The sequence below is a fragment of the Mycteria americana genome, unplaced genomic scaffold (genome assembly GCF_035582795.1).
Source record: "Mycteria americana isolate JAX WOST 10 ecotype Jacksonville Zoo and Gardens unplaced genomic scaffold, USCA_MyAme_1.0 Scaffold_43, whole genome shotgun sequence".
Lineage (NCBI taxonomy): Eukaryota > Metazoa > Chordata > Aves > Ciconiiformes > Ciconiidae > Mycteria > Mycteria americana.
In genome coordinates this window covers 658,239-685,245 of record NW_027445630.1, presented here as the reverse complement: position 1 = coordinate 685,245, position 27,007 = coordinate 658,239, and the positions used below count along the sequence as shown (strand labels likewise).

At 68.1% G+C, this 27,007-nt stretch overlaps 2 protein-coding genes across 2 annotated transcripts in view; both read left to right on the top strand.

The window, feature by feature from the left end:
* Positions 1-4,678, top strand: part of SNRPD2 (small nuclear ribonucleoprotein D2 polypeptide) — a 70,281-nt gene extending 65,603 nt beyond the window's left edge. Inside the window, exon 4 of the mRNA XM_075490011.1 lies at positions 4,666-4,678. The gene's annotated coding sequence lies outside the window, so the exon portion shown is untranslated. The remainder of the gene's footprint in view (positions 1-4,665) is intronic.
* The window catches only part of LOC142403720 (ryanodine receptor 1-like), a 52,203-nt gene that overhangs the window by 1,520 nt on the left and 23,676 nt on the right, over positions 1-27,007 (top strand). Inside the window, 23 exon segments of the mRNA XM_075489940.1 lie at positions 1,448-1,643; positions 1,728-1,806; positions 1,933-2,022; positions 3,332-3,472; positions 3,718-3,795; positions 3,880-3,955; positions 4,452-4,575; positions 4,691-4,806; positions 6,738-6,805; positions 7,726-7,847; positions 9,267-9,316; positions 9,410-9,470; positions 10,944-11,182; positions 12,720-12,801; positions 14,256-14,386; positions 16,824-17,063; positions 17,066-17,138; positions 18,517-18,771; positions 19,986-20,073; positions 20,227-20,319; positions 21,185-21,199; positions 22,579-22,749; positions 22,859-22,918. Of these exon segments, the coding sequence (XP_075346055.1) occupies positions 1,448-1,643; positions 1,728-1,806; positions 1,933-2,022; positions 3,332-3,472; positions 3,718-3,795; positions 3,880-3,955; positions 4,452-4,575; positions 4,691-4,806; positions 6,738-6,805; positions 7,726-7,847; positions 9,267-9,316; positions 9,410-9,470; positions 10,944-11,182; positions 12,720-12,801; positions 14,256-14,386; positions 16,824-17,063; positions 17,066-17,138; positions 18,517-18,771; positions 19,986-20,073; positions 20,227-20,319; positions 21,185-21,199; positions 22,579-22,749; positions 22,859-22,918 (2,648 nt within the window).

Here is a 27,007-nt window from a genome sequence, read left to right as displayed (position 1 = left end):
GGACGTGGGGATGGGGGTGATGGGGACGTGGGGATGGGGACAGGGTGATGGGGGTGATGGAGACGTGGGGATGGGGACGTGGGGATGGGGGTGATGGGGACGTGGGGATGGGGGTGATGGGGACGTGGAGATGGGGACACAGGGATGGGGACGTGGGGATGGGGACAGGGTGATGGGGGTGATGGGGACGTGGGGATGGGGACGTGGGGATGGGGGTGATGGGGACGTGGGGATGGGGACAGGGTGATGGGGGTGATGGAGACGTGGGGATGGGGACGTGGGATGGGGGTGATGGGGACGTGGGGATGGGGGTGATGGGGACGTGGAGATGGGGACACAGGGATGGGGACGTGGGGATGGGGACAGGGTGATGGGGGTGATGGGGACGTGGGGATGGGAGGCATGGGGGTGATGGAGATGTGGAGATGGGGACACAGGGATGGGGACATGGGGATGGGGGTGATGGGGACACAGGGATGGGGACATGGGGTTGGGGGTGATGGGGGCACGGGGATGGGGATGGGGGGGATGGGGACGTGGAGATGGGGACACAGGCATGGGGACAGGGTGATGGGGGTGATGGGGACGTGGGGATGGGGGTGATGGGGACGTGGAGATGGGGATGTGGGGATAGGGACAGGGTGATGGGGGTGATGGGGACACAGGGATAGGGGTGATGGAGACGTGGAGATGGGGATGTGGGGATGGGGACAGGGTGATGGGGGTGATGGGGATGTGGGGATGGGGGTGATGGGGACACAGGGATGGGGACACAGGGATGGGGACAGGGTGATGGGGGTGATGGGGACGTGGGGATGGGGGTGATGGAGACGTGGGGATGGGGATGTGGGGATGGGGACAGGGTGATGGGGGTGATGGGGATGTGGGGATGGGGGTGATGGAGATGTGGAGATGGGGACACAGGGATGGGGACAGGGTGATGGGGGTGATGGAGACGTAGGGATGGGGGTGATGGGGACGTGGGGATGGGGACGTGGGGATGGGGACAGGGTGATGGGGGTGATGGGGACGTAGGGATGGGGACGTGGGGATGGAGACAGGGTGATGGGGGTGATGGGGACGTGGGGATGGGGGTGATGGAGACGTGGAGATGGGGACACAGGGATGGGGACAGGGTGATGGGGGTGATGGGGACGTGGGGATGGGGGTGATGGAGACGTGGAGATGGGGACAGGGTGATGGGGACATGAGGATGGGGACACGGGGCTGTGTGGGATGGGGACAGGGGGATGGGGACAGGGGGACGGGGACAGGGGGTCTGGCCCGCCCAGGGACAGGGGGACCTGGACCAGGCTGGAGCCACGGGCAGCGGCGGGGACCTGGGGTGCTCCAGGGGGACCCGCGGGGGACTTCGGGGGGGTGGGACGGGGACGGGACGCGGGACACGCGAGCCGTGGGGACAGCGGGTGGCTCTGAGGGGCTGCAGGGGCGGGGGTCAGCCCTGGCGCCCCCCCCCAGCGCTTCGAGGCGGAGCTGTACAAGCTGGCCATGCCCTGCCTCTGCGCCATCGCCGGCGCCCTCCCCCCCGACTACGTGGACGCCAGCTACTCCTCCAAGACCGAGAAGAAGGCTTCCGTCGACGCCGAGGGCAACTTCGACCCCAAGCCCGTCGAGACCCTCAAGTAGGGTCCATACCTACCCCCCCCCCCCCCCACCAGCCCTGCCCGGGCCCTGACCGTCCCCCTCCCCGTGTCCCACCCCCCCAGCGTCATCATCCCCGAGAAGCTGGACGGGTTCATCAACAAGTACGCGGAGTACACCCACGAGAAGTGGGCTTTCGACAAGGTGCGGACCCCCCACCCCGTGCTCCCCAGCGCCTGCGGGACCCCCCCAGGACCTCCCTGGGGTCCCTGCACCCCCGCGATGTCCCAGCGCCCCCCCCCCCCCCGTGGCGTTCCCGTCCCTCGGCAGATCCAGAACAACTGGTCCTTCGGGGAGACGGTGGATGAAGAAGCCAAGACCCACCCCATGCTGCGACCCTACAAGACCTTCTCGGAGAAGGTACCGTGCGTGTCCCCTGCTGGGACCAGGCTGGGACCCCCCAGCCCCACCTGCGCACCCCAGCCTTGCCCAGACCTACCAGCCCCATCGAGATCCCCCAACCCCATTGAGATCCCTCAACCCCATCAAGATCCCCCAACCCCATCCATCCCCTCAACCCCATCGAGATCCTTCAACCCCATCTGTCCCCCTCAACCCCATCGAGATCTCCCAACCCCATCTGTCCCCCTCAACCCCATCGAGATCCCCAAACCCCATTGAGATCCCTCAACCCCGTTGAGATCCCCCAACCCCATCCATCTCCCTCAACCCCATCGAGATTCTCCAACCTCATCAAGATCCCCCAACCCCATCGAGATCTTTCAACCCCATCCATCTCTGTCAACCTCATCGAGATCCCCCCCAACCCCATTGAGATCCCCCAACCCCATTGAGATCCCCCCCAACCCCATCGAGATCCCCCAACCCCATCCTTCCCCCTCAACCCCATCGAGTTTCCCCAACCCCATCAAGATCCCCCAACCCCATCCATCTCCGTCAACCCCATCCATCTCCGTCAACCCCATCGAGATCCCCCCAACCCCATCGAGATCCCCCCCCACCCCATCAAGATCCCCCCCAACCCCATTGAGATCCCCCAACCCCATTGAGATCCCCCAACCCCATCAAGATCCCCCCCAACCCCATCGAGATCCCCCAACCCCATCGAGATCCCCCCCAACCCCATCGAGATCCCCCAACCCCATCGAGATCCCCCAACCCCATCCATCTCCGTCAACCCCATTGAGATCCCCCTCAACCCCATCGAGATCCCTCAACCCCATCGAGATCCCTCAACCCCATTGAGATCCCCCCCAACCCCATCCATCTCCCCCAACCCCATCCATCTCCCCCAACCCCATCGAGATCCCCCAACCCCATCGAGATCCCCCCCAACCCCATCGAGATCCCCCAACCCCATCCATCTCCCCCAACCCCATCGAGATCCCCCAACCCCATCCATCTCCCCCAACCCCATCCATCTCCCTCAACCCCATCCATCTCCCCCAACCCCATCGAGATCCCCCAACCCCATCGAGATCCCCCAACCCAATCTGCCCCCTCCAGCCCAATCCTCTGACCTCATCTGGAACACCCCAGCCCCATCCAGACCCCCAGAACCTGGACTCCCCCAAACCCCATTTATTTCCTGGCTCTGTCCGGACCCCGCGGCCCCATCTAGACCCCCTGACCTTCCTCGGCCTCCCAGCTGAGGGGCCATGCTGGGGGGCACCCAAGGGCACCCCCTGAGCCCCATGTCTGCCCCCAGGACAAGGAGATCTACCGGTGGCCCATCAAGGAGTCCCTGAAGGCCATGCTGGCCTGGGAGTGGATGGTGGAGAAGGCCCGCGAGGGCGAGGAGGACAAGGCGGAGAAGAAGAAGACCCGCAAGATCTCCCAGTCTGCCCAGGTGGGGCCCGGACACTGGGGCGTGTCCCCCCCCGAGAACCCCTGGGTGCCCATGGGGTCCATGGGGTGGTGAAGGAGCACCCCAAACCCTGGGGGTCCATGGGGTCCATGGGGTGGTGAAGGAGCACCCCAATCATCTGGGGGTCCATGGGGTCCATGGGGTGGTGAAGGAGCACCCCAAACCCTGGGGGTCCCTGGGGTTGCCCCTTCCCCATGGTCCCCCTTACGCCGCCCTGTCCCCCCCAGGCCACCTACGACCCCAGCCACGGCTACAGCCCCCAGCCCGTGGACCTCTCGGGGGTGACGCTGTCCCGGGAGCTGCAGGTGGGTGCCCCCCGTGTGTCCCCCCGTGTGTGTCCCCCCCGTGTCCCCCCCCCCGCGCCCCCCCCACCTCCCCGTGTCCCCCAGGCCATGGCGGAGCAGCTGGCCGAGAACTACCACAACACCTGGGGACGCAAGAAGAAGCAGGAGCTGGAGGCCAAGGGTGAGCACCCCCGCGTCCCCCCACCCCGCCGGGCACCCCTGCGCACCCATGGGTGCTGCCCCCCCCCGGGATTGTCCTTCTCCCTGCATCCCCCACGGGTGCTGCCCCCATGGGTGCTCCTCTGCCCCCGCACCACCCATGGGTGCTGCTCCCCTCCTCCATCTCCCATGGGTGCTCCTCTCCTCCTGCATCTCCCATGGGTGCCACTCCCATGGGTGCTCCTCTCCCCCTGCATCTCCCATGGGTGCCGCTCCCATGGGTGCCCCTCTCCCCCCGCACCACCCATGGGTGCTGCTCCTCTCCCCCTGCATCTCCCATGGGTGCTGCTCCCATGGGTGCCCCTCTCCCCCCGCACCACCCATGGGTGCCCCTCTCCTCCTCCATCCCCCATGGGTGCTCCTCTCCCCCCACACCACCCATGGGTGCCCCTCCCCTCCTCCATCCCCCATGGGTGCCCCTCTCCCCCCGCACCCCCGGGTGCTGACGGGGGTCCCAGGGGGGGGCTCGCACCCCCTGCTCGTGCCCTACGACACGCTGACGGCCAAGGAGAAGGCGCGGGACCGCGAGAAGGCGCAGGAGCTCCTCAAGTTCCTGCAGCTCAACGGCTACGCCGTCACCCGGTGGGTGGGGGGGCCCGGGGGGCCCCCGGGGATGTGGATGGGGTTTCGGGGGGTGGGGGGGGAGGATGGGGGTGGGGTGGCCCCCCTGACGCCCCCCCCCGCCGCCCCGCTGCAGGGGGCTGAAGGACATGGAGCTGGACACCTCCTCCATCGAGAAGCGCTTCGCCTACGGCTTCCTGCAGCAGCTGCTCAAGTGGATGGACATCTCCCAGGAGTTCATCGCCCACCTGGGTGCGGCCCGGCACCCCCAGACCCCGCGGCACCCCCAGACCCCGCGGGACCCCCCCCCTCCATCCCCTGGAACCCCCCCAGAGCCTCCTCAGACCTTTCTGGTGCTCCCTTGAGACCCCCCTTGGACCCCTTGAGACCCCCTTGAACATCTTGAGACCCCCTAGAACCACTTGAGACCCCCTTGGACTCCTTGAGACCCCTTTGAACCTCTTGAGACCCCCTTGAACTCCCTGAGACCCCCTTTGGACCCCTTGAGACCCCCTTGGACCCCTTGAAACCCCCTTGGACACCTTGAGATCCCCCTAGAACCACTTGAGAACCCCTTTGGACCCCTTGAGACCCCCTTGAACCTCTTGAGAGCCCCTTTGGACCCCTTGAGAAGACCTTGGGACCCTGTGAGACCCCCTTGAAGCTCTTGAGACCCCCTTGGACTCCTTGAGACCCCCTAGAACCACTTGAGACCCCCTTTGGACCCCTGGAGACCCCCCTTGAACCCCTTGAGACCCCCTTGAACCTCTTGAGATCCCCTTGGACCCCTTGAGAGCCCGTCTGACCCCTTGAGTCCCCTTTGAACCTCTTGAGACCCCCTTGAACTCCCTGAGACCCCCTTTGGACCCCTTGAGACCCCCTTTGGACCCCTTGAGACCCCCCTTGAACCCCTTGAGACCCCCTTGAACCTCTTGAGACCCCCTTGGACCCCTTGAGAGCCCGTCTGACCCCTTGAGTCCCCTTTGGACCCCTTGAGACCCCCTTGAACCCCTTGAGACCCCCTTGGACATCTTGAGAGCCCCTTTGGACCCCTTGAGAAGACCTTGGGACCCTGTGAGACCCCCTTGAACCTCTTGAGACCCCCTTAAATGTCTTGAGACCCCCTTGGACTCCTTGAGACCCCCTAGAACCACTTGAGACCCCCTTTGGACCCCTGGAGACCCCCCTTGAACCCCTTGAGACCCCCTTGAACCTCTTGAGATCCCCTTGGACCCCTTGAGAGCCCGTCTGACCCCTTGAGTCCCCTTTGAACCTCTTGAGACCCCCTTGAACTCCCTGAGACCCCCTTTGGACCCCTTGAGACCCCCTTTGGACCCCTTGAGACCCCCCTTGAACCCCTTGAGACCCCCTTGAACCTCTTGAGACCCCCTTGGACCCCTTGAGAGCCCGTCTGACCCCTTGAGTCCCCTTTGGACCCCTTGAGACCCCCTTGAACCCCTTGAGACCCCCTTGGACATCTTGAGAGCCCCTTTGGACCCCTTGAGAAGACCTTGGGACCCTGTGAGACCCCCTTGAACCTCTTGAGACCCCCTTAAATGTCTTGAGACCCCCTTGGACTCCTTGAGACCCCCTAGAACCACTTGAGACCCCCTTTGGACCCCTTGAGACCCCCTTGAACCCCTTGAGACCCCCTTGGACACCTTGAGAGCCCCCTAGAACCACTTGAGAACCCCTTGGGACCCCTTGAGACCCCCTTGAACCCCTTGAGAGCCCCTCTGACCCCTTGAGACCCCCTTGAACCTCTTTGAGACCCCCTTGAACTCCCTGAGACCCCCTTTGGACCCCTTGAGAGCCCCTCTGACCCCTTGAGACCCCCCCTTGAACCTCTTTGAGACCCCCCTTGAACCCCTTGAGACCCCCTTTGGACCCCTTGAAACCCCCTTGGACACCTTGAGATCCCCCTAGAACCACTTGAGAATCCCTTGGGACCCCTTGAGACCCCCTTGAACCCCTTGAGAGCCCCTTTGGACCCCTTGAGACCCCCTTGAACCCCTTGAGACCCCCTTGAACTCCCTGAGACCCTCCAAGTGCCCCTGCAACCCCTGGACCCCCCCCCCCCCAGCGCTGCCCCAGACCCCTCGGGGTTCCCTGGGGCCCCCCCACTGCTTGTCCCCGTGTACCCCGGTGCGGCCCCCCTGACTGCCCCCCCCCCCCCCCCCCAGAGGCGGTGGTGAGCAGCGGGCGGGTGGAGAAATCCCCCCACGAGCAGGAGATCAAGTTCTTCGCCAAGGTCAGAGGGGACCCCAAAGTGGGGGGGTGGGGGGTGGAGAACCCAAAATGGGGGGGCCCAGCGATGGGGGGGGCAGGGCGGCTTCGGCACAGACGCCCCATCAGCCCCCCACCCCAGGAAGAGAGACAGCGGGCTGTTGGGGGGCCCCTATGGGGTGTTGGGGGTGTTTGGGGTCCCTATGGGGTGTGTGGGGTCCCCTATGGGGTGTGGGGGGGTGTTTGGGGTCCCTTATGGGGTGTGTGGGGTTCCCTATGGGGTGTGGGGGGGTGTTTGGGGTCCCTATGGGGTGTGTGGGGTTCCCTATGGGGTGTGGGGGGGTGTTTGGGGTCCCTGTGGGGTGTGTGGGGTCCCCTATGGGGTGTGGGGGGGTGTTTGGGGTCCCTATGGGGTGTGTGGGGTTCCCTATGGGGTGTGGGGGGGTGTTTGGGGTCCCTATGGGGTGTGTGGGGTACCCTATGGGGTGTTGGGGGTGTTTGGGGTCCCTATGGGGTGTGTGGGGTTCCCTATGGGGTGTGTGGGGGTGTTTGGGGTCCCTATGGGGTGTTTGGGGTCCCTATGGGGTGTGTGGGGATGTTTGGGGTCCCTATGGGGTGTGTGGGGTTCCCTATGGGGTGTGTGGGGGTGTTTGGGGTCCCTATGGGGTGTTTGGGGTCCCTATGGGGTGTGTGGGGGTGTTTGGGGTCCCTATGGGGTGTGTGGGGTCCCCTATGGGGTGTGGGGGGGTGTTTGGGGTCCCTATGGGGTGTGTGGGGTCCCCTATGGGGTATTTGGGGGTGTTTGGGGTCCCTTATGGGGTGTTTGGGCTCCCTATGTGGTGTTTGGGGTCCCTATGGGGTGTTCGGGGGCGTCGGGGGTCCCTGGGGGGCGGGGGGGTGCCGGAGCGTTCCCCGTGGGGCACCCGCTGACCCCCCGCCCCCCAGATCCTGCTGCCCCTCATCAACCAGTACTTCCACAACCACTGCCTCTACTTCCTCTCCACCCCGGCCAAGGTGCTGGGCAGCGGCGGGCACGCCTCCAACAAGGAGAAGGAGATGATCACCAGGTGGGGACCCCGCCCCCCGGGCCCAGACACGGGGGGCCGCACCCCCCCAGACCCCCAGACACGGGGGGCCCAGACCCCTGCATCCCCCCGGACCCTCGGACCCCCACACCCCCAGACACGGGGTGCCCAGAACCCCACACCCCCGCACCCCTGCACCCCAGACACGGGGGGCCCGCACCCCCCCGCACCCCCCCGCACCCCCCCAGACCCTCGGACCCCCACACCCCCAGACACGGGGGGCCCGCACCCCCCCAGACCCCCAGACACGGGGTGCCCACACCCCCGCAACCCCTGGACCCTCGGACCCCCAGACCCCCAGACCCCCAGACACGGGGTGCCCACACCCCCACACCCCCCCGGACCCTCGGACCCCAGACCCCCAGACACGGGGTGCCCAGACCCCCGCACCCCCCCCCGGACCCTTGGACCCCCACACCCCCAGACACGGGGGGCCCGCACCCCCCCAGACCCCCAGACAGGGGGGGCCCAGACCCCCGCACCACCCCAGACCCCCAGACACGGGGGGCCCGCACCCCCGCACCCCCCCGCACCCTCGGACCCCCACACCCCCAGACACGGGGGGCCCGCACCCCCGCACCCCTGGACCCCCACAGCCCAGACATGGGGTGCCCAGACCCCCACACCCCCCCGGGCCCCCAGACACGGGGTGCCCGCACCCCCACACCCCCCCGGACCCTCGGACCCCAGACACGGGGGGCCCGCACCCCCGCACCCCCCCGGACCCTCGGACCCCCACACCCCCAGACACGGGGGGCCCGCACCCCCCCACACCCCCAGACACGGGGGGCCCAGACCCCTGCATCCCCCCGGACCCTCGGACCCCCAGACACGGGGGGCCCAGAACCCCACACCCCCGCACCCCTGCACCCCAGACACGGGGGGCCCGCACCCCCCCGCACCCCCCCGGACCCTCGGACCCCAGACACGGGGGGCCCGCACCCCCGCACCCCCCCGCACCCTCGGACCCCCAGACCCCCAGACACGGGGTGCCCAGAACCCCACACCCCCGCACCCCTGCACCCCAGACACGGGGTGCCCACACCCCCGCACCCCCCCAGACCCCAGACACGGGGTCCCCAGACCCCCGCACCCCCCCGGACCCTCGGACCCCAGACCCCCAGACACGGGGTGCCCACAGCCCCACAACCCCTGGACCCTCGGACCCCCAGACCCCCAGACACGGGGTGCCCAGACCCCCGCACCCCCCCACACCCCCAGACACGGGGTGCCCGGCCCCCCAGCCCCTTGGGCATCGGGGACCCCCAATGCCACCCCCTGCTCTCGGGGGGGCTCCGGGGGTCCCCCTGCGCCCCCTCCCCCGGCCGAGGGGACGCGGGGTCCGCGCTGTCCCCTCACCGGGGCTCTTGGGGACCCCCCCGACCCCCCGTCCCCCATCAGCCTCTTCTGCAAGCTGGCCGCCCTCGTCCGCCACCGCGTCTCGCTCTTCGGTAAGGGGACGCGGCCGGGGACCCCCGCGGCGGGACGGGGGGCGCGGTGGCACCTGACCCCCGCCCCGTCCCCGTCCCCGTCCCCGTCCCCAGGCACCGACGCGCCGGCCGTGGTGAACTGCCTGCACATCCTCGCCCGCTCCCTGGACGCCAGGTGGGACGGGGTCCCGGTGCCACCGCGGTGCTGTCCTTGTCCCCACTGTCCCCACGGGGTCCCGGTGCCACCGCGGTGCTGTCCTTGTCCCCAACGTCCCCACGGGGTCCCGGTGCCACCGCGGTGCTGTCCTTGTCCCCACTGTCCCCACGGGGTCCCGGTGCCACCGCGGTGCTGTCCTTGTCCCCAGCGTCCCCACGGGGTCCCGGTGCCACCACGGTGCTGTCCTTGTCCCCACGTCCCCATGGGGTCCCGGTGCCACCACGGTGCTGTCCTTGTCCCCAGCGTCCCCACGGGGTCCCGGTGCCACCGCGGTGCTGTCCTTGTCCCCAACGTCCCCACGGGGTCCCGGTGCCACCGCGGTGCTGTCCTTGTCCCCACTGTCCCCATGGTGTCCCAGTGCCACCACGGTGCTGTCCTTGTCCCCAGCGTCCCCACGGGGTCCCGGTGCCACCGCGGTGCTGTCCTTGTCCCCAGCGTCCCCACGGGGTCCCGGTGCCACCGCGGTGCTGTCCTTGTCCCCACGTCCCCATGGTGTCCCGGTGCCACCGCGGTGCTGTCCTTGTCCCCAGCGTCCCCACGGGGTCCCGGTGCCACCGCGGTGCTGTCCTTGTCCCCAGCGTCCCCATGGGGTCCCGGTGCCACCACGGTGCTGTCCTTGTCCCCAGCGTCCCCACGGGGTCCCGGTGCCACCGCGGTGCTGTCCTTGTCCCCAGCGTCCCCACGGGGTCCCGGTGCCACCGCGGTGCTGTCCTTGTCCCCACGTCCCCACGGGGTCCCGGTGCCACCGCGGTGCTGTCCTTGTCCCCAACGTCCCCACGGGGTCCCGGTGCCACCGCGGTGCTGTCCTTGTCCCCAACGTCCCCACGGGGTCCCGGTGCCACCGCGGTGCTGTCCTTGTCCCCACCGTCCCCACGGGGTCCCGGTGCCACCGCGGTGCTGTCCTTGTCCCCAGCGTCCCCACGGGGTCCCGGTGCCACCGCGGTGCTGTCCTTGTCCCCACTGTCCCCATGGTGTCCCAGTGCCACCACGGTGCTGTCCTTGTCCCCAGCGTCCCTGCGGTGTCCCGGTGCCACCATCCCTGTCCTTGCAGTGTCCCAGTGCTCCCCTGATGCCATCCCTGTCCCCCAGTACCGATGCCACGCCAGTGCCACCCTCGTCCCCATGGTCCCCTGTCCCCGATGCTGCTGGGGTGGTGGCCGTGCTGTGTCCCCAACACTGCCCACCCATCCCCAGGGTGGTGGCCATGCTCTGTGTCCCCAACGCTGCCCACATGTCCCCGGGGTGGTGGCCGTGCCCCATGTCCCCAACACTGCCCACGCGTGTCCCCGGTGTGGTGGCCATGCCCCATGTCCCCAACGCTGCCCACACATGTCCCCGGGCTGGTGGCCATGCCCCATGCCCCATGTCCCCAACGCTGCCCACGCGTGTCCCCGGGGTGGTGGCCGTGCCGGTGCTGAGTGTCCCCTCCAGGACGGTGATGAAGTCGGGCCCCGAGATCGTCAAGGCGGGGCTGCGGTCCTTCTTCGAGAGCGCCTCCGAGGACATCGAGAAGATGGTGGAGAACCTCAAGCTGGGGAAGGTGACGCAGAGCCGCACCCAGGTGAAGGGGGTGGCCCAGAACATCAACTACACCACGGTGGCCCTCCTGCCCGTCCTCACCTCCCTCTTCGAGCACGTGGCGCAGCATCAGTTCGGGGACGACGTCATCCGTGAGCCCGTGGGGACAGGGGGACGTTTTGGGGGCTCGGCAGGGATGCGGGACGTGGGGACGGGCTGGGGGCACGTTGGGGACAGGGGACATGGGGAGACGTTGGGGATGGGGGCTCAGCAGGGACGTGGGACATTGGGAGACGTTGGGGATGGGGGCTCAGCAGGGACATGGGGACACGTTGGGGACATGGGACATGTTTGGGATGGGGCTCAGGAGGATGTGGGACATGAAGAGACACTGGGGACACGTTGGGGATGGGGACATGGGGACAAGGGGCTCGGGAGGATGCGGGACATGGGGAGACGTTGGGGATGGGGGTCTCAGCAGGGACATGGGGACACGTTGGGGACATGGGACATGTTTGGGATGGGGCTCAGGAGGGAGGTGGGACATGAAGAGGGGATGGGGACATGGGGACAAGGGGCTCGGGAGGATGTGGGACATGGGGAGACGTTGGGGATGGGGGCTCAGCAGGGACATGGGGACACGTTGGGGACATGGGACATGTTTGGGATGGGGCTCAGGAGGGAGGTGGGACATGAAGAGACATTGGGGACACGTTGGGGATGGGGACATGGGGACAAGGGGCTCGGGAGGATGTGGGACATGGGGAGACGTTGGGGAGGGGGGCTCAGCAGGGACATGGGGACACGTTGGGGACATGTTTGGGATGGGGCTCAGCAGGGACATGGGGACACGTTGGGGACATGGGACATGTTTGGGATGGGGCTCAGGAGGGAGGTGGGACGTGAAGAGACACTGGGGACACGTTGGGGAAGGGGACATGGGGACAAGGGGCTCGGGAGGATGTGGGACATGGGGAGACGTTGGGGAGGGGGGCTCAGCAGGGACATGGGGACACGTTGGGGACATGTTTGGGATGGGGCTCAGCAGGGACATGGGGACACGTTGGGGACATGGGACATGTTTGGGATGGGGCTCAGGAGGGAGGTGGGACGTGAAGAGACATTGGGGACACGTTGGGGAAGGGGACATGGGGACAAGGGGCTCGGGAGGATGTGGGACATGGGGAGACGTTGGGGAGGGGGGCTCAGCAGGGACATGGGGACACGTTGGGGACATGTTTGGGATGGGGCTCAGCAGGGACATGGGGACACGTTGAGGATGGGGGCTCAGCAGGGACAGGGGACATGGGGACACGTTGGGATGGGGCTCGGGAGGATGCGGGACATGGGGAGACGTTGGGGACACGTTGGGGATGGGGACATGGGGACAAGGGGCTCGGGAGGATGCGGGACATGGGGACACGTTGGGGAGGGGGGCTCAGCAGGGAGGTGGGACAAGGGCCAGGGGGACACTGGGGACAGGGGGACACTTTGGGGACAGGACAGCACGTTGATGGGATGGCAGGGACGGGGGACCCTGGGGACCGGGGGACACTTTGGGGACAAGGGACGTGGGGGGGCTGGGAGGGCCGGGGCCGGCTGGGGGTGCCGGGGCAGTTTGGGATTGCAGGGACCCCCCGGGTGTCGGGGACACCCTGACCGTCCCCGTCCCCGTCCCCGTCCCCGCAGTCGATGACGTCCAGGTCTCCTGCTACCGCATCCTGTGCAGCATCTACTCGCTGGGCACCACCAGGAACCCCTACGTGGAGAGGTGGGGGGCCGGGGGGCCGGGGGGCCGCGTCCCCCCAAACCCCTCTGCCTGCAGGGCTGGGGGTGCTTGCGGGGTGCCCGTGGCCGTGGGGTGCCCGTGGCTTTGGGGTGCCCGTGGGGGACCCGTGGCTCTGGGGTGGCCCTGGGGTACCTGTGCCCACGGGGTGCCCGTGGGTCTGGGGTGCTTATGGGGTGGCCCGTGGGGTGGCCCTGGGGTGCCTATACCCATGGGGTGGGTACCTATGGGTCTGGGGTGCCCGTGGGGTGGCCCTGGGGTGCCCATACCCGTGGGGTGGGTACCTATGGGTCTGGGGTGCCCGTGGGGTGGCCCTGGGGTGCCCATACCCGTGGGGTGCCCACGGATCTGGGGTGCCCACAGGGTGCCCGTGCCTCCGGCACCCCACTCCCTGCAGTCCATGGGATGCCCGTGGGGTGCCCGTGCCCGTGGGGCACTGTGGGGTGCGTGGGGTGCCCATGCCCATGGGGTGCCCGTGCCCGTGGGTGATCTGTGCCCGTGGGGCGCCGTGGGGTGCGTGGGGTATGCGTGCCCGTGGGGTGCCCATGCCCGTGGGGTGCCCGTGCCCGTGGGGGATCTGTGCCCGTGGGGCGCCGTGGGGTGCGTGGGGTACGCGTGCCCGTGGGGTGCCCGTGCCCGTGGGGTGCCCGTGCCCGTGGGGCGCTGTGGGATGCCATGGGGTGCATGGGGTGGGGCTGAGCCCGTGCCCATGGGGCGCCGTGGGGTGCCCATGCCTGTGGGGTGCCCGTGCCTGTGGGGTGCGTGGGGTGGGGCTGAGCCTGCGCCCGTGGGGTGCGTGGGGTGCATGGGGTGCCCGTGCCCGTGGGGTACCCATGCCCGTGGGGTGCCCGTGCCTGTGGGGTGCCGTGGGGTGCCCATGCCCGTGGGGTGCCTGTGCCCGTGGGGTGCCCGTGCCTGTGGGGTGCACGGGGTGTGCGGGGTGGGGCTGAGCCCGTGCCCGTGGGGTGCCATGGGGTGCGTGGGGTGCCCATGCCCGTGGGGTACCCATGCCCGTGGGGTGCCCATGCCCGTGGGGTGCGCGGGGTGGGGCTGAGCCCGTGCCCGTGGGGCGCCGTGGGGTGCGTGGGGTGCCCGTGCCCGTGGGGTGCCCATGCCCGTGGGGGACCTGTGCCCGTGGGGCGCCGTGGGGTGCGTGGGGGACCTGTGCCTGTGGGGTGCCCGTGCCCATGGGGTGCCCGTGCCCATGGGGTGCCCGTGCCCGTGGGGTGCTGTGGGACGCTGTGGGGTGCGTGGGGTGGGGCTGAGCCTGTGCCTGTGGGGCGCCGTGGGGTGCATGGGGTACGCGTGCCCATGGGGGACCCGTGCCCGTGGGGGACCCATGCCCGTGGGGTGCCCGTGCCCATGGGGTGCCCATGCCCGTGGGGTGCCCGTGCCCGTGGGGTGCGCGGGTGGGGCTGAGCCCGCGCCCGCGCCCGCAGGCAGCGCCCGGCGCTGGGGGAGTGCCTGGCCCGCCTGGCCGCCGCCATGCCCGTGGCCTTCCTGGAGCCGCAGCTCAACGCCTCCAACCCCTGCTCCGTCTACAGCACCAAGTCCCCCCGCGAGCGGGCCAGTGAGTGCGGCCCCGCCCCCTGGCCCCCCCCGTGGCCCCCTGGCCCCCCGACCCCCTGTCCCCTCATCGTGTCCCCCTGGCCCCTCATCATGTCCCCTTGTGTCCCCCCTGTCCCCCCTGACCCCCCTGTCCCACCATCGTGTCCCCCTGTGTCCCCCCCTGACCCCCTGTCCTGTCATCGTGTCCCCCCTGACCCCCTGTCCCCCCATCGTGTCCCCCCTGTCCCCCCTGACCCCCTGTCCTGTCATCGTGTCCCCCCTGTCCCCCCCTGACCCCCTGTCCTGTCATCGTGTCCCCCCTGACCCCCTGTCCCCCCATCGTGTCCCCCCTGGCCCCCCTGACCCCCTGTCCTGTCATCGTGTCCCCCCTGACCCCCTGTCCCCCCATCGTGTCCCCCCTGCCCCCCCCTGTCCCCCCTGGCCCCCCTGACCCCCTGTCCCCCCATCATGTCCCCCCTGGCCCCCCCTGTCCCCCCTGACCCCCTGTCCTCTCATCGTGTCCCCCCCTGTCCCCCCCGACCCCCCTGTCCTGCCATCGTGTCCCCCCGTGTCCCCTGGCCACCCTGATCCCCTGTCCTGTCATCGTGTCCCCCCGTGTCCCCCCTGTCCCCCCTGACCCCCCTGTCCTGTCATCGTGTCCCCCCCTGTCCCCCCTGTCCCACCATCGTGTCCCCCTGTGTCCCCCCTGACCTCCTTGTCCTGTCATCATGGCCCCCCCTGGCCCCCCCTGGCCCCCCTGACCCCCTGTCCTCTCATCGTGTCCCCCCCTGTCCCCCCCTGACCCCCTGTCCTGTCATCGTGTCCCCCCTGACCCCCTGTCCCCCCATCGTGTCCCCCCTGGCCCCCCTGACCCCCTGTCCTGTCATCGTGTCCCCCCTGTCCCCCCCTGACCCCCTGTCCCCCCATCATGTCCCCCCTGTCCCCCCATCATGTCCCCCCTGGCCCCCCTGACCCCCTGTCCTGCCATCGTGTCCCCCCCTGTCCCCCCCGACCCCCTGTCCTGCCATCGTGTCCCCCCTGTCCCCCCTGACCCCCTGTCCCCCCATCATGTCCCCCCTGTCCCCCCTGACCCCCTGTCCCATCATTGTGTCCCCCCATGTCCCCCTGTGTCCCCTCCTGTCCCCCCTGTCCTGCCATCGTGTCCCCCTGTCCCCCTGTGTCCCCCCCGACCCCTCTGTCCCCTCTGTCCTGTCATTGTGTCCCCCTGTGTCCTCCTGTGTCCCCCCTTACCCCCCGTGACCCCCTGACCCCCCCTTGCCCCGTCATCGTGTCCCCCCGTGTCCCCCTTGTCCCCCCATCCCCCCGACCCCCCCTGTCCCCCCATCATGTCCCCCCATCGTGTCCCCCCGGTCACACCCCCCTCCGGGACCAGCCCTGTTTGCCCCCCGCTTCGGGGCACCCCCCAGCCCCGATGACCCCCACGTGTCCCCAGCTTTAGGGTGCCCCGTGGTCCCTCTTACCGACTCCTTTGCGGTACCCTGATGCCCCCCAACAAGGTTTGGGGTCCCCCCACATCTCCCTCGTCCCCACTTTGGGGTCCCCCCACATCTCCCATGTCCCCACTTTGGGGTCCCCCCACATCTCCATTGTCCCCCTCCCTCGTCCCCACTTTGGGGTCCCCCCACATCTCCCATGTCCCCACTTTGGGGTCCCCCCACATCTCCATTGTCCCCCTCCCTCGTCCCCACTTTGGGGTCCCCCCACATCTCCCTCGTCCCCACTTTGGGGTCCCCCCACGTCTCCCATGTCCCCCTCCCTCGTCCCCACTTTGGGGTCCCCCCACATCTCCGTTGTCCCCCTCCCTCGTCCCCACTTTGGGGCCCCCCCACATCTCTGTTGTCCCCCTCCCTCGTCCCCACTTTGGGGCCCCCCCACATCTCTGTTGTCCCCCTCCCTCGTCCCCACTTTGGGGTCCCCCCACGTCTCCCATGTCCCCCTCCCTCGTCCCCACTTTGGGGTCCCCCCACATCTCCGTTGTCCCCCTCCCTCGTCCCCACTTAGGGGTCCCCCCACATCTCCCTCGTCCCCACTTTGGGGTCCCCCCACATCTCCCATGTCCCCCTTCCTCGTCCCCACTTTGGGGTCCCCCCACATCTCCGTTGTCCCCCTCCCTCGTCCCCACTTAGGGGTCCCCCCACATCTCCCTCGTCCCCACTTTGGGGTCCCCCCACGTCTCCGTTGTCCCCCTCCCTCGTCCCCCCAGTTTCGGGGCACCCTGATACACCCCAGCGCTGGGACACCCCCTCGTCCCCAAGACCCCTCACTCACCCCCACCTTCGGGCACCGCCACGTCCCCATTGCCCCCCCCCCCCCCCAAAGTTCTCCCTGCTTCGGGGTCCCCCCGTGCCCTCGCCGTGGGGCGCCCCCTTTGCCGTGGGGCGCCCCCCCTCGCCGTGGGGCGCCTCCCCGACCCCGGTGCCATCCCCGTGTCCCCGCAGTCCTGGGGCTCCCCAGCCGGGTGGAGGAGATGTGCCCCGACATCCCCGACCTGGACCGGCTGATGCGGGACATCGGGGGGCTGGCGGAGTCGGGGGCCCGCTACACCGAGATGCCCCACGTCATCGAGGTGACGCTCCCCATGCTCTGCAACTACCTGCCCCGATGGTGGGAGCGCGGCCCCGACACCCTGCCCCAGGGACCCTGGGCCACCGCCGTCACCGGCCAGCACCTCAACGCCCTCCTGGGCAACATCCTCCGCATCGTGGTCAACAACCTGGGCATCGACGAGGCCTCCTGGATGAAGCGCCTGGCAGGTGGGCCAGGGGCGCGGGTGGGGCTGGTGGCCATGGGTGGTCCCAGGGGGGTGCTGGTGGCCCTGGGTGGTCCCAGAGAGGTGCTGGTGGCCCTGGGTAGGTTCTTGAGATGATGCTGGTGGCCCTGGGTGGTCCCAGAGAGGTGCTGGTGGCCCTGGGTAGGTTCTTGAGATGATGCTGGTGGCCCTGGGTGGTCCCAGAGAGGTGCTGGTGGCCCTGGGTAGGTTCTTGAGATGATGCTGGTGGCCCTGGGTGGTCCCAGGGATGATGCTGGTGGCCCTGGGTGGTCCCAGAGAGGTGCTGGTGGCCCTGGGTAGGTTCTTGAGATTATGCTGGTGGCCGTGGGTGGTCCCAGGGATGATGCTGGTGGCCCTGGGTAGGTCTTGGGATGATATTGGTGGCCCTGGATCCCACTTATGATGCTGGTGGCCCTGGGTGTGTCCCAAGGATGGTGCTGGTGGCCCTGGGTAGGTTCTTGAGATGATGCTGGTGGCCCTGGGTGGTCCCAGAGAGGTGCTGGTGGCCCTGGGTAGGTTCTTGAGATGATGCTGGTGGCCCTGGGTGGTCCCAGGGGGGTGCTGGTGGCCCTGGGTAGGTCTTGGGATGATATTGGTGGCCCTGGATCCCACTTATGATGCTGGTGGCCCTGGGTGTGTCCCAAGGATGGTGCTGGTGGCCCTGGGTAGGTTCTTGAGATGATGCTGGTGGCCCTGGGTGGTCCCAGAGAGGTGCTGGTGGCCCTGGGTAGGTTCTTGAGATGATGCTGGTGGCCCTGGGTGGTCCCAGAGAGGTGCTGGTGGCCCTGGGTAGGTTCTTGAGATGATGCTGGTGGCCCTGGGTGGTCCCAGGGATGATGCTGGTGGCCCTGGGTGGTCCCAGAGAGGTGCTGGTGGCCCTGGGTAGGTTCTTGAGATTATGCTGGTGGCCGTGGGTGGTCCCAGGGATGATGCTGGTGGCCCTGGGTAGGTCTTGGGATGATATTGGTGGCCCTGGATCCCACTTATGATGCTGGTGGCCCTGGGTGTGTCCCAAGGATGGTGCTGGTGGCCCTGGGTAGGTTCTTGAGATGATGCTGGTGGCCCTGGGTGGTCCCAGAGAGGTGCTGGTGGCCCTGGGTAGGTTCTTGAGATGATGCTGGTGGCCCTGGGTGGTCCCAGGGGGGTGCTGGTGGCCCTGGGTAGGTCTTGGGATGATATTGGTGGCCCTGGATCCCACTTATGATGCTGGTGGCCCTGGGTGTGTCCCAAGGATGGTGCTGGTGGCTCTTGGTGGGTCCCGGGATGGTGCTGGTGGCCATGGGTGGTCCCGGGATGGTGGTGGTGGCCATGGGTGGTCCTGGGGAGGTGCGGGTGTCCCCGGGCGCATCCCCCAGCTGCAGCCCCGCCCCCGCAGTCTTCGCCCAGCCCATCGTCAGCAAGGCGAAGCCGGAGCTGCTGCGCTCCCACTTCATCCCCACCATGGAGAAGCTGAAGAAGCGGGCGGGCAAGGTGGTGGCCGAGGAGGAGCAGCTCCGCATGGAGGCCAAGGCGGAGGGGGAGGACGCCGAGCTGCTCATCCGCGACGAGTTTTCCGTCCTCTGCCGCGACCTCTACGCGCTCTACCCCCTGCTCATCCGCTACGTGGACAACAGCCGGTGAGGAGGGACAGGGGACGTGGCCGTGGGGACGCGAGGATGCTGAGGAGCCTCCCTTGGGAACCGCGGTCCACCCCTGGTGCAGCCGAGGAGGGGGTGTGGGGCAGAATTGGGAGGGCATGGACAGCATCCCCTGATGGTGGCCATGGGGACCCGCTGATGGTGGCCATGGGGACCCACTGATGGTGGCCATTGGGGACCCACCGATGGTGGCCATGGGGACCCACTGATGGTGGCCATTGGGGACCCACTGATGGTGGCCATGGGGAACTACTGATGGTGGCCATGGGGACCCACTGATGGTGACCCTGGGGAACTACTGATGGTGGCCATGGGGGACCCACTGATGGTGGCCATGGGGAACTACTGATGGTGGCCATGGGGACCCACTGATGGTGGCCATTGGGGACCCACTGATGGTGGCCATGGGGACCCACTGATGGCGGCCATGGGGAACTACTGATGGTGGCCATGGGGACCCACCAATGGTGGCCATTGGGGACACACTGATGGTGACCCTGGGGACCCACTGATGGTGGCCATGGGGACCCAGTGATGGTGGCCATTGGGGACCCAGTGATGGTGGCCATGGGGACCCACTGATGGTGGCCATGGGGAACTACTGATGGTGGCCATTGGGGACCCACTGATGGTGCCCATGGGGACCTACTGATGGTGGCCATGGGGACCCACTGATGGTGGCCATGGGGAACTACTGATGGTGGCCATGGGGACCCACCGATGGTGGCCATTGGGGACCCACCGATGGTGGCCATGGGGAACTACTGATGGTGGCCATTGGGACCCACTGATGGTGGCCATGGGGAACTACTGATGGTGGCCATTGGGGACCCACCAATGGTGGCCATTGGGGACCCACTGATGGTGACCCTGGGGACCCAGTGATGGTGGCCATGGGGACCCAGTGATGGTGGCCATGGGGACCTACTGATGGTGGCCGTGGGGACCCAGTGATGGTGGCCATGGGGACCCAGTGATGCTGACCCTGGGAACCCACTGATGGTGGCCATGGGGACCCATTGATGGTGACCCTGGGGACCCACCGATGGTGACCCTGGGGACCCACTGATGGTGACCCACGATGGTGGCCATGGGGACCCAGTGATGGTGACCCTGGGGACCCACGATGGTGACCCTGGGGACCCACGATGGTGGCCATGGGGACCCACTGATGGTGGCCACGGGACCGGCAGGGCCAAGTGGCTGACGGAGCCCAACGAGGACGCGGAGGAGCTGTTCCGCATGGTCGGGGAGGTCTTCATCTACTGGTCCAAGTCCCACGTGAGTGGGGGGCACAGGGGACGTGGGGGGGCGCGGGGGACAGTGGTGCACGGAGGGGGTGCCTGGGGGGGGATGGAGGGGCTGGGGGGGGGTCCGGGGGAGCTGGGGGGTCCCAGGCTGGGGGTCGCTCAGCCCCGTGTCCCCCCCCGGCAGAACTTCAAGCGTGAGGAGCAGAACTTCGTGGTGCAGAACGAGATCAACAACATGTCCTTCCTCACCGCCGACAGCAAGAGCAAGATGGCCAAGGTGGGGGGGGGGAGCGCAACCCCCCGGCCGCACCCCGACCTCCTGCCTGGCACCCCCAGACCCCCTCGTCCCGCACCCCCCACCCGCCTGGCACCCCGGCCCCATGGATGGGGGGTGTCCGCCCCTCCCCACGTCTGCCTGGTGCCCCCAGTCCCCAGCTTGTGCAGGGGTCTCCATCCCTCCCAACCCCCCCGGTACCCCCAAACCCCCCCAAAACCCACCTGGGACCCCCAAACCCACCCAAATCCATCCCTCCCACCCCCCTGGTACCCCTAAACCACCCCAAAACCCACCTGGGACCCCCAAACCCACCCGAACCTGGGCAGCTCCATCCCTCCCAACCCCCCTGGTACCCCTAAACCACCCCAAAGCCCATCCGGGACCCCCAAACCCACCCAAACCCGGGCATCTCCATCCCTCCCAACCCCCCTGGTACCCCCAACCCCCCTGGTACCCCCAAACCCCCCCAAAACCCACCTGGGACCCCCAAACCCGGGCATCTCCATCCCTCCCAACCCCCCTGGTACCCCCAAACCACCCCAAAACCCACCTGGGACCCCCAAACCCACCCAAATCCATCCCTCCCACCCCCCCGGTACCCCTAAACCACCCCAAAACCCACCTGGGCCCCCCAACCTCCCCCAGTCTTCCTGGTATCCCCCAGCCCCCCCAACCCCCCCCCCAGCTCAGGCATCTCCATCCCTCCTGCCCCACTCCTGCCCCCCAACACCCCTCATCCAGGGGTCTCCGTCCCTCCCCGCCCACCCCGGCCCCCGAGCCCCCCGCGTCCCCCCCCAGGGGCCGGGGCCGGGGCCCTAACGCTGTCTCTTCTCTCCTGCCCTTGGCTGCGGGTGCTGGCACCTAGTCCGGAGACGGCCAGGTTAGCGGGGCCACGCTGCTGGGGAGGGGGCCCCAGGGACCCCCACCCTGGGGTCCTGCTCCTCGGGGCCACCACGGCCGGGACCCCCGAGACCCCTCCAGGGTTCTGCTCCTCGGGGCCACCACGGCCGGGACCCCCGAGACCCCTCCAGGGTCCTGTTCTGGGGGGCCACCATGGCTGGGACCCCCAAGTGCATCCTGGGTCCTGTTCTGGGGGGCCACCATGGCTGGGACCCCCGAGACCCCTCCAGGGTCCTGCTCCTCAGGGCCACCACGGCCGGGACCCCCGAGACCCCTCCAGGGTCCTGTTCTGGGGGGCCACCATGGCCGGGACCCCCGAGACCCCTCCAGGGTTCTGCTCCTCGGGGCCACCACGGCCGGGACCCCCGAGACCCCTCCAGGGTCCTGTTCTGGGGGGCCACCATGGCCGGGACCCCCGAGACCCCTCCAGGGTTCTGCTCCTCGGGGCCACCACGGCCGGGACCCCCGAGACCCCTCCAGGGTCCTGTTCTGGGGGGCCACCATGGCCGGGACCCCCGAGACCCCTCCAGGGTCCTGCTCCTCGGGGCCACCACGGCCGGGACCCCCAAGTCCATCCAGGGTCCTGTTCTGGGGGGCCACCACAGCCGGGACTCCTGAGACCCCTCCAGGGTCCTGTTCTGGGGGGCCACCATGGCTGGGACCCCCAAGTGCATCCTGGGTCCTGTTCTGTGGGGCCACCATGGCCGGGACCCCCGAGACCCCTCCAGGGTCCTGTTCTGGGGGGCCACCACGGCCAGGACCCCCGAGACCCCTCCAGGGTCCTGCTCCTCAGGGCCACCACGGCCGGGACCCCCAAGTCCATCCAGGGTCCTGTTCTGTGGGGCCACCACGGCCGGGACCCCCGAGACCCCTCCAGGGTCCTGTTCTGTGGGGCCACCACGGCCGGGACCCCCGAGACCCCTCCAGGGTCCTGTTCTGGGGGGCCACCATGGCCGGGACCCCCAAGTCCATGCAGGGTCCGGCCCCACAGGGCCACATGTGGGACCTCTGGAGCTGCATGGCACCGGGGTCCTGGCCCTGCTGTCCCCAGACCCTGATGTCCCCAGTCCCTGATGTCCCCAGACCCTGCTGTCCCCAGACCCTGTGGCACAGGGGCCCTGGCCCCGCGGTGTCCCCATGGCACGGGGGTCCTGGCCCTGATGTCCCCATCCTTGCGGGGGACGCTGATGTCCCTGTCCCTGTGGCACAGGGGTCCCGGTGCTGATGTCCCTCACCCTTACGGCCTGGGGGTCCCGCCGCTGACGTCCCCATCCCTGTGACATCTGGGTCCTGTCCCCGCCACCCCCATACCCTTGGCCTGGGGTGGTGGCCCTGACGCCCCCGTCCCCGTCCCCGCAGGGGGGTGGCTCGGAGCAGGAGCGGACGAAGAAGAAGCGCCGAGGGGACCGGTACTCCATCCACACCTCCCTCATCGTCGCCACCCTGAAGAAGATGCTGCCCATCGGCCTCAACATGTGCTCGCCCACCGACCAGGAGCTCATCAGCCTGGCCAAGAGCCGCTACGCCCTGGTGGGTGGGACGGGTGGTGGCTTTGGGGACAACCCCTGGGGTTGGGGACAGCCCCCGGGGTTGGGGACAGCCCCTGACGTGGCCCCGTCCTGTGTCCCCCCCCCTGCAGAAGGACACGGACGAAGAGGTGCGGGAGTTCCTCAACAACAACCTGCACCTGCAGGGCAAGGTGAGGTGGCCCGTCCCCGCTGTGTCCCCCCGCGTCCCCGTCGTCCCCGTGTCCTTGCGGTGCCTGTATCCCCACGGTCCCCATGCGCCCCACCGTGTCTCCGTGGTCCCCGTGTCCCCATGTCCCCATGGTGCCTGTATCCCTATGGCTCTCATGGTCCCCATGTCCCCACGGTGCCTGTGTCCCCATGGCCTCCATGGTCCTTGTGGTCCCCAAGTCCCCATGGTCATCGTGGTGCCTGTATCCCCACGGTCCCCATGTGCCCCACCATGTCTCTGTGGTCCCCTTGTCCCCATGGTCATCGTGGTGTCCATGTCCCTGTGGTCCCTGTGTCCCCCCATGGTCCCTGTGGTCCCCGTGTCCCCATGATCATCGTGGTGCCCATATCCCCGTGGTCCCCATGTGCCCCACCATGTCCCCATGTCCCCATGGTCATCGTGGTGCCCATGTCCCCGTGGTCCCGTGTCCCCCCATGGTCCTTGTGGTCCCCATGTCCCCATGGTCATCGTGGTGCCCATGTCCTCGTGGTCCCCGTGTCCCCCCATGGTCCTTGTGGTCCCCATGTCCCCATGGTCATCGTGGTGCCCATGTCCCCATGATCCCCATGTCCCCCCATGGTCCTTGTGGTCCCCATGTCCCCATGGTCATCGTGGTGTCCATGTCCCCATGGTCCCCATGTCCCCCCATGGTCCTTGTGGTCCCCATGTCCCTGTGGTCATCGTGGTGCCCGTGTCCCCGTGATCCCCATGTCCCCCCATGTCCCCATGGTCATCGTGGTGCCCATGTCCCCGTGGTCCCCGTGTCCCCCCATGGTCCTTGTGGTCCCCATGTCCCCATGGTCATCGTGGTGCCCATGTCCCCATGGTCCCCATGTGCCCCACCATGTCCCCATGATCATCGTGGTGCCCATGTGCCCCACCATGTCCGCATGTCCCCATAGTCATCGTGGTGCCCATGTCCCCGTGATCCCCATGTCCTCCCATGGTCCTTGTGGTCCCCATGTCCCCATGGTCATCGTGGTGCCCATGTCCCTGTGATCCCCATGTCCTCCCATGGTCCTTGTGGTCCCCATGTCCCTGTGGTCATCGTGGTGCCCATGTCCCCGTGGTCCCCCTATCCCCGTGGTCATCATGGTGCCCATGTCCCTGTGGTCCCCATGTCCCCCTAAGGTCCTTGTGGTCCCCATGGTCATCATGGTGCCCATGTCCCCGTGGTCATTGTGGTGCCTGTATCCCTGTGGTCCCCATGTGCCCCACCACGTCCCCGTGGTCATCGTGGTGCCCATGTCCCCGTCGTCCCCCTGTCCCCGTGGTCATCATGGTGCCCATGTCCCTGTGGTCCCCATGTCCCCCTAAGGTCCTTGTGGTCCCCATGGTCATCATGGTGCCCATGTCCCCGTGGTCATTGTGGTGCCTGTATCCCTGTGGTCCCCATGTGCCCCACCACGTCCCCATGGTCATCATGGTGCCCGTGTCCCCGTGGTCATTGTGGTGCCTGTATCCCTGTGGTCCCCATGTGCCCCACCATGTCCCCATGGTCATCGTGGTGCCCATGTCCCCGTGGTCCCCGTGTCCCCCCATGGTCCCTGTGGTCCCCGCGTCCCCGTGGTCATCACAGTGCCCATATCCCCGTTGTCCCCATGTTCCCCACGTCCCCATGGTCATTGTGGTGCCTGCATCCCCATGGTCCCCATGTGCCCCACCACGTCCCCGTGGTCATCGTGGTGCCCATGTCCCCGTGGTCCCCCTGTCCCCATGGTCATCATGGTGCCCATGTCCCTGTGGTCCCCATGTCCCCCCAAGGTCCTTGTGGTCCCCGTGGTCATCGTGGTGCCCATGTCCCCGTGGTCCCCGTGTCCCCCCATGGCCCCTGTGGTCCCCACGTCCCCGTGGTCATCGTGGTGCCCATATCCCCGTTGTCCCCATGGTCCCCACGTCCCCATGGTCATCGTGGTGCCTGCATCCCCATGGTCCCCATGTGCCCCACCACGTCCCCGTGGTCATCGTGGTGCCCATGTCCCCGTGGTCCCCCTGTCCCCATGGTCATCATGGTGCCCATGTCCCTGTGGTCCCCATGTCCCCCCAAGGTCCTTGTGGTCCCCATGGTCATCATGGTGCCCATGTCCCCGTGGTCATTGTGGTGCCTGTATCCCTGTGGTCCCCATGTGCCCCACCACGTCCCCGTGGTCATCGTGGTGCCCATGTCCCCGTGGTCCCTGTGGTCCCCACGTCCCCGTGGTCATCACAGTGCCCATATCCCCGTTGTCCCCATGGTCCCCACGTCCCCATGGTCATCGTGGTGCCTGAATCCCCATGGTCCCCATGTGCCTCACCACGTCCCCGTGGTCATCGTGGTGCCCATGTCCCCGTGGTCCCTGTGGTCCCCACGTCCCCGTGGCCATCACAGTGCCCATATCCCCATTGTCCCCATGGTCCCCACGTCCCCATGGTCATCGTGGTGCCTGCATCCCCATGGTCCCCATGTGCCCCACCACGTCCCCGTGGTCATCGTGGTGCCCATGTCCCCGTCGTCCCCCTGTCCCCATGGTCATCATGGTGCCCATGTCCCTGTGGTCCCCATGTCCCCCCAGGGTCCTTGTGGTCCCCATGGTCATCATGGTGCCCACGTCCCCGTGGTCATTGTGGTGCCTGTATCCCTGTGGTCCCCATGTGCCCCACCACGTCCCCGTGGTCATCGTGGTGCCCATGTCCCCGTGTCCCCCCATGGTCCCTGTGGTCCCCACGTCCCCGTGGCCATCACAGTGCCCATATCCCCGTTGTCCCCATGGTCCCCACGTCCCCATGGTCATCGTGGTGCCTGCATCCCCATGGTCCCCATGTGCCCCACCACGTCCCCGTGGTCATCGTGGTGCCCATGTCCCCGTGGTCCCCCTGTCCCCATGGTCATCATGGTGCCCATGTCCCTGTGGTCCCCATGTCCCCCCAAGGTCCTTGTGGTCCCCATGGTCATCATGGTGCCCATGTCCCCGTGGTCATTGTGGTGCCTGTATCCCTGTGGTCCCCATGTGCCCCACCACGTCCCCGTGGTCATCGTGGTGCCCATGTCCCCGTGGTCCCTGTGGTCCCCACGTCCCCGTGGCCATCACAGTGCCCATATCCCCGTTGTCCCCATGGTCCCCACGTCCCCATGGTCATCGTGGTGCCTGCATCCCCATGGTCCCCATGTGCCCCACCACGTCCCCGTGGTCATCGTGGTGCCCATGTCCCCGTGGTCCCCCTGTCCCCATGGTCATCATGGTGCCCATGTCCCTGTGGTCCCCATGTCCCCCCAAGGTCCCTGTGGTCCCCATGGTCATCATGGTGCCCACGTCCCCGTGGTCATTGTGGTGCCTGTATCCCTGTGGTCCCCATGTGCCCCACCACGTCCCCGTGGTCATCGTGGTGCCCATGTCCCCGTGTCCCCCCATGGTCCCTGTGGTCCCCACGTCCCCGTGGTCATCACAGTGCCCATATCCCCGTTGTCCCCATGGTCCCCACGTCCCCATGGTCATCGTGGTGCCTGCATCCCCGTGGTCCCCATGTGCCCCACCACGTCCCCGTGGTCATCGCGGTGCCCATGTCCCCGTGGTCCCCCTGTCCCCATGGTCATCATGGTGCCCATGTCCCTGTGGTCCCCATGTCCCCCCAAGGTCCTTGTGGTCCCCATGGTCATCATGGTGCCCATGTCCCCGTGGTCATTGTGGTGCCTGTATCGCTGTGGTCCCCATGTGCCCCACCACGTCCCCATGGTCATCGTGGTGCCCATGTCCCCGTGGTCCCTGTGGTCCCCACGTCCCCGTGGTCATCACAGTGCCCATATCCCCGTTGTCCCCATGGTCCCCACGTCCCCATGGTCATCGTGGTGCCTGCATCCCCATGGTCCCCATGTGCCCCACCACGTCCCCGTGGTCATCGCGGTGCCCATGTCCCCGTGGTCCCCCTGTCCCCATGGTCATCATGGTGCCCATGTCCCTGTGGTCCCCATGTCCCCCCAAGGTCCTTGTGGTCCCCATGGTCATCATGGTGCCCATGTCCCCGTGGTCATTGTGGTGCCTGTATCCCTGTGGTCCCCATGTGCCCCACCACGTCC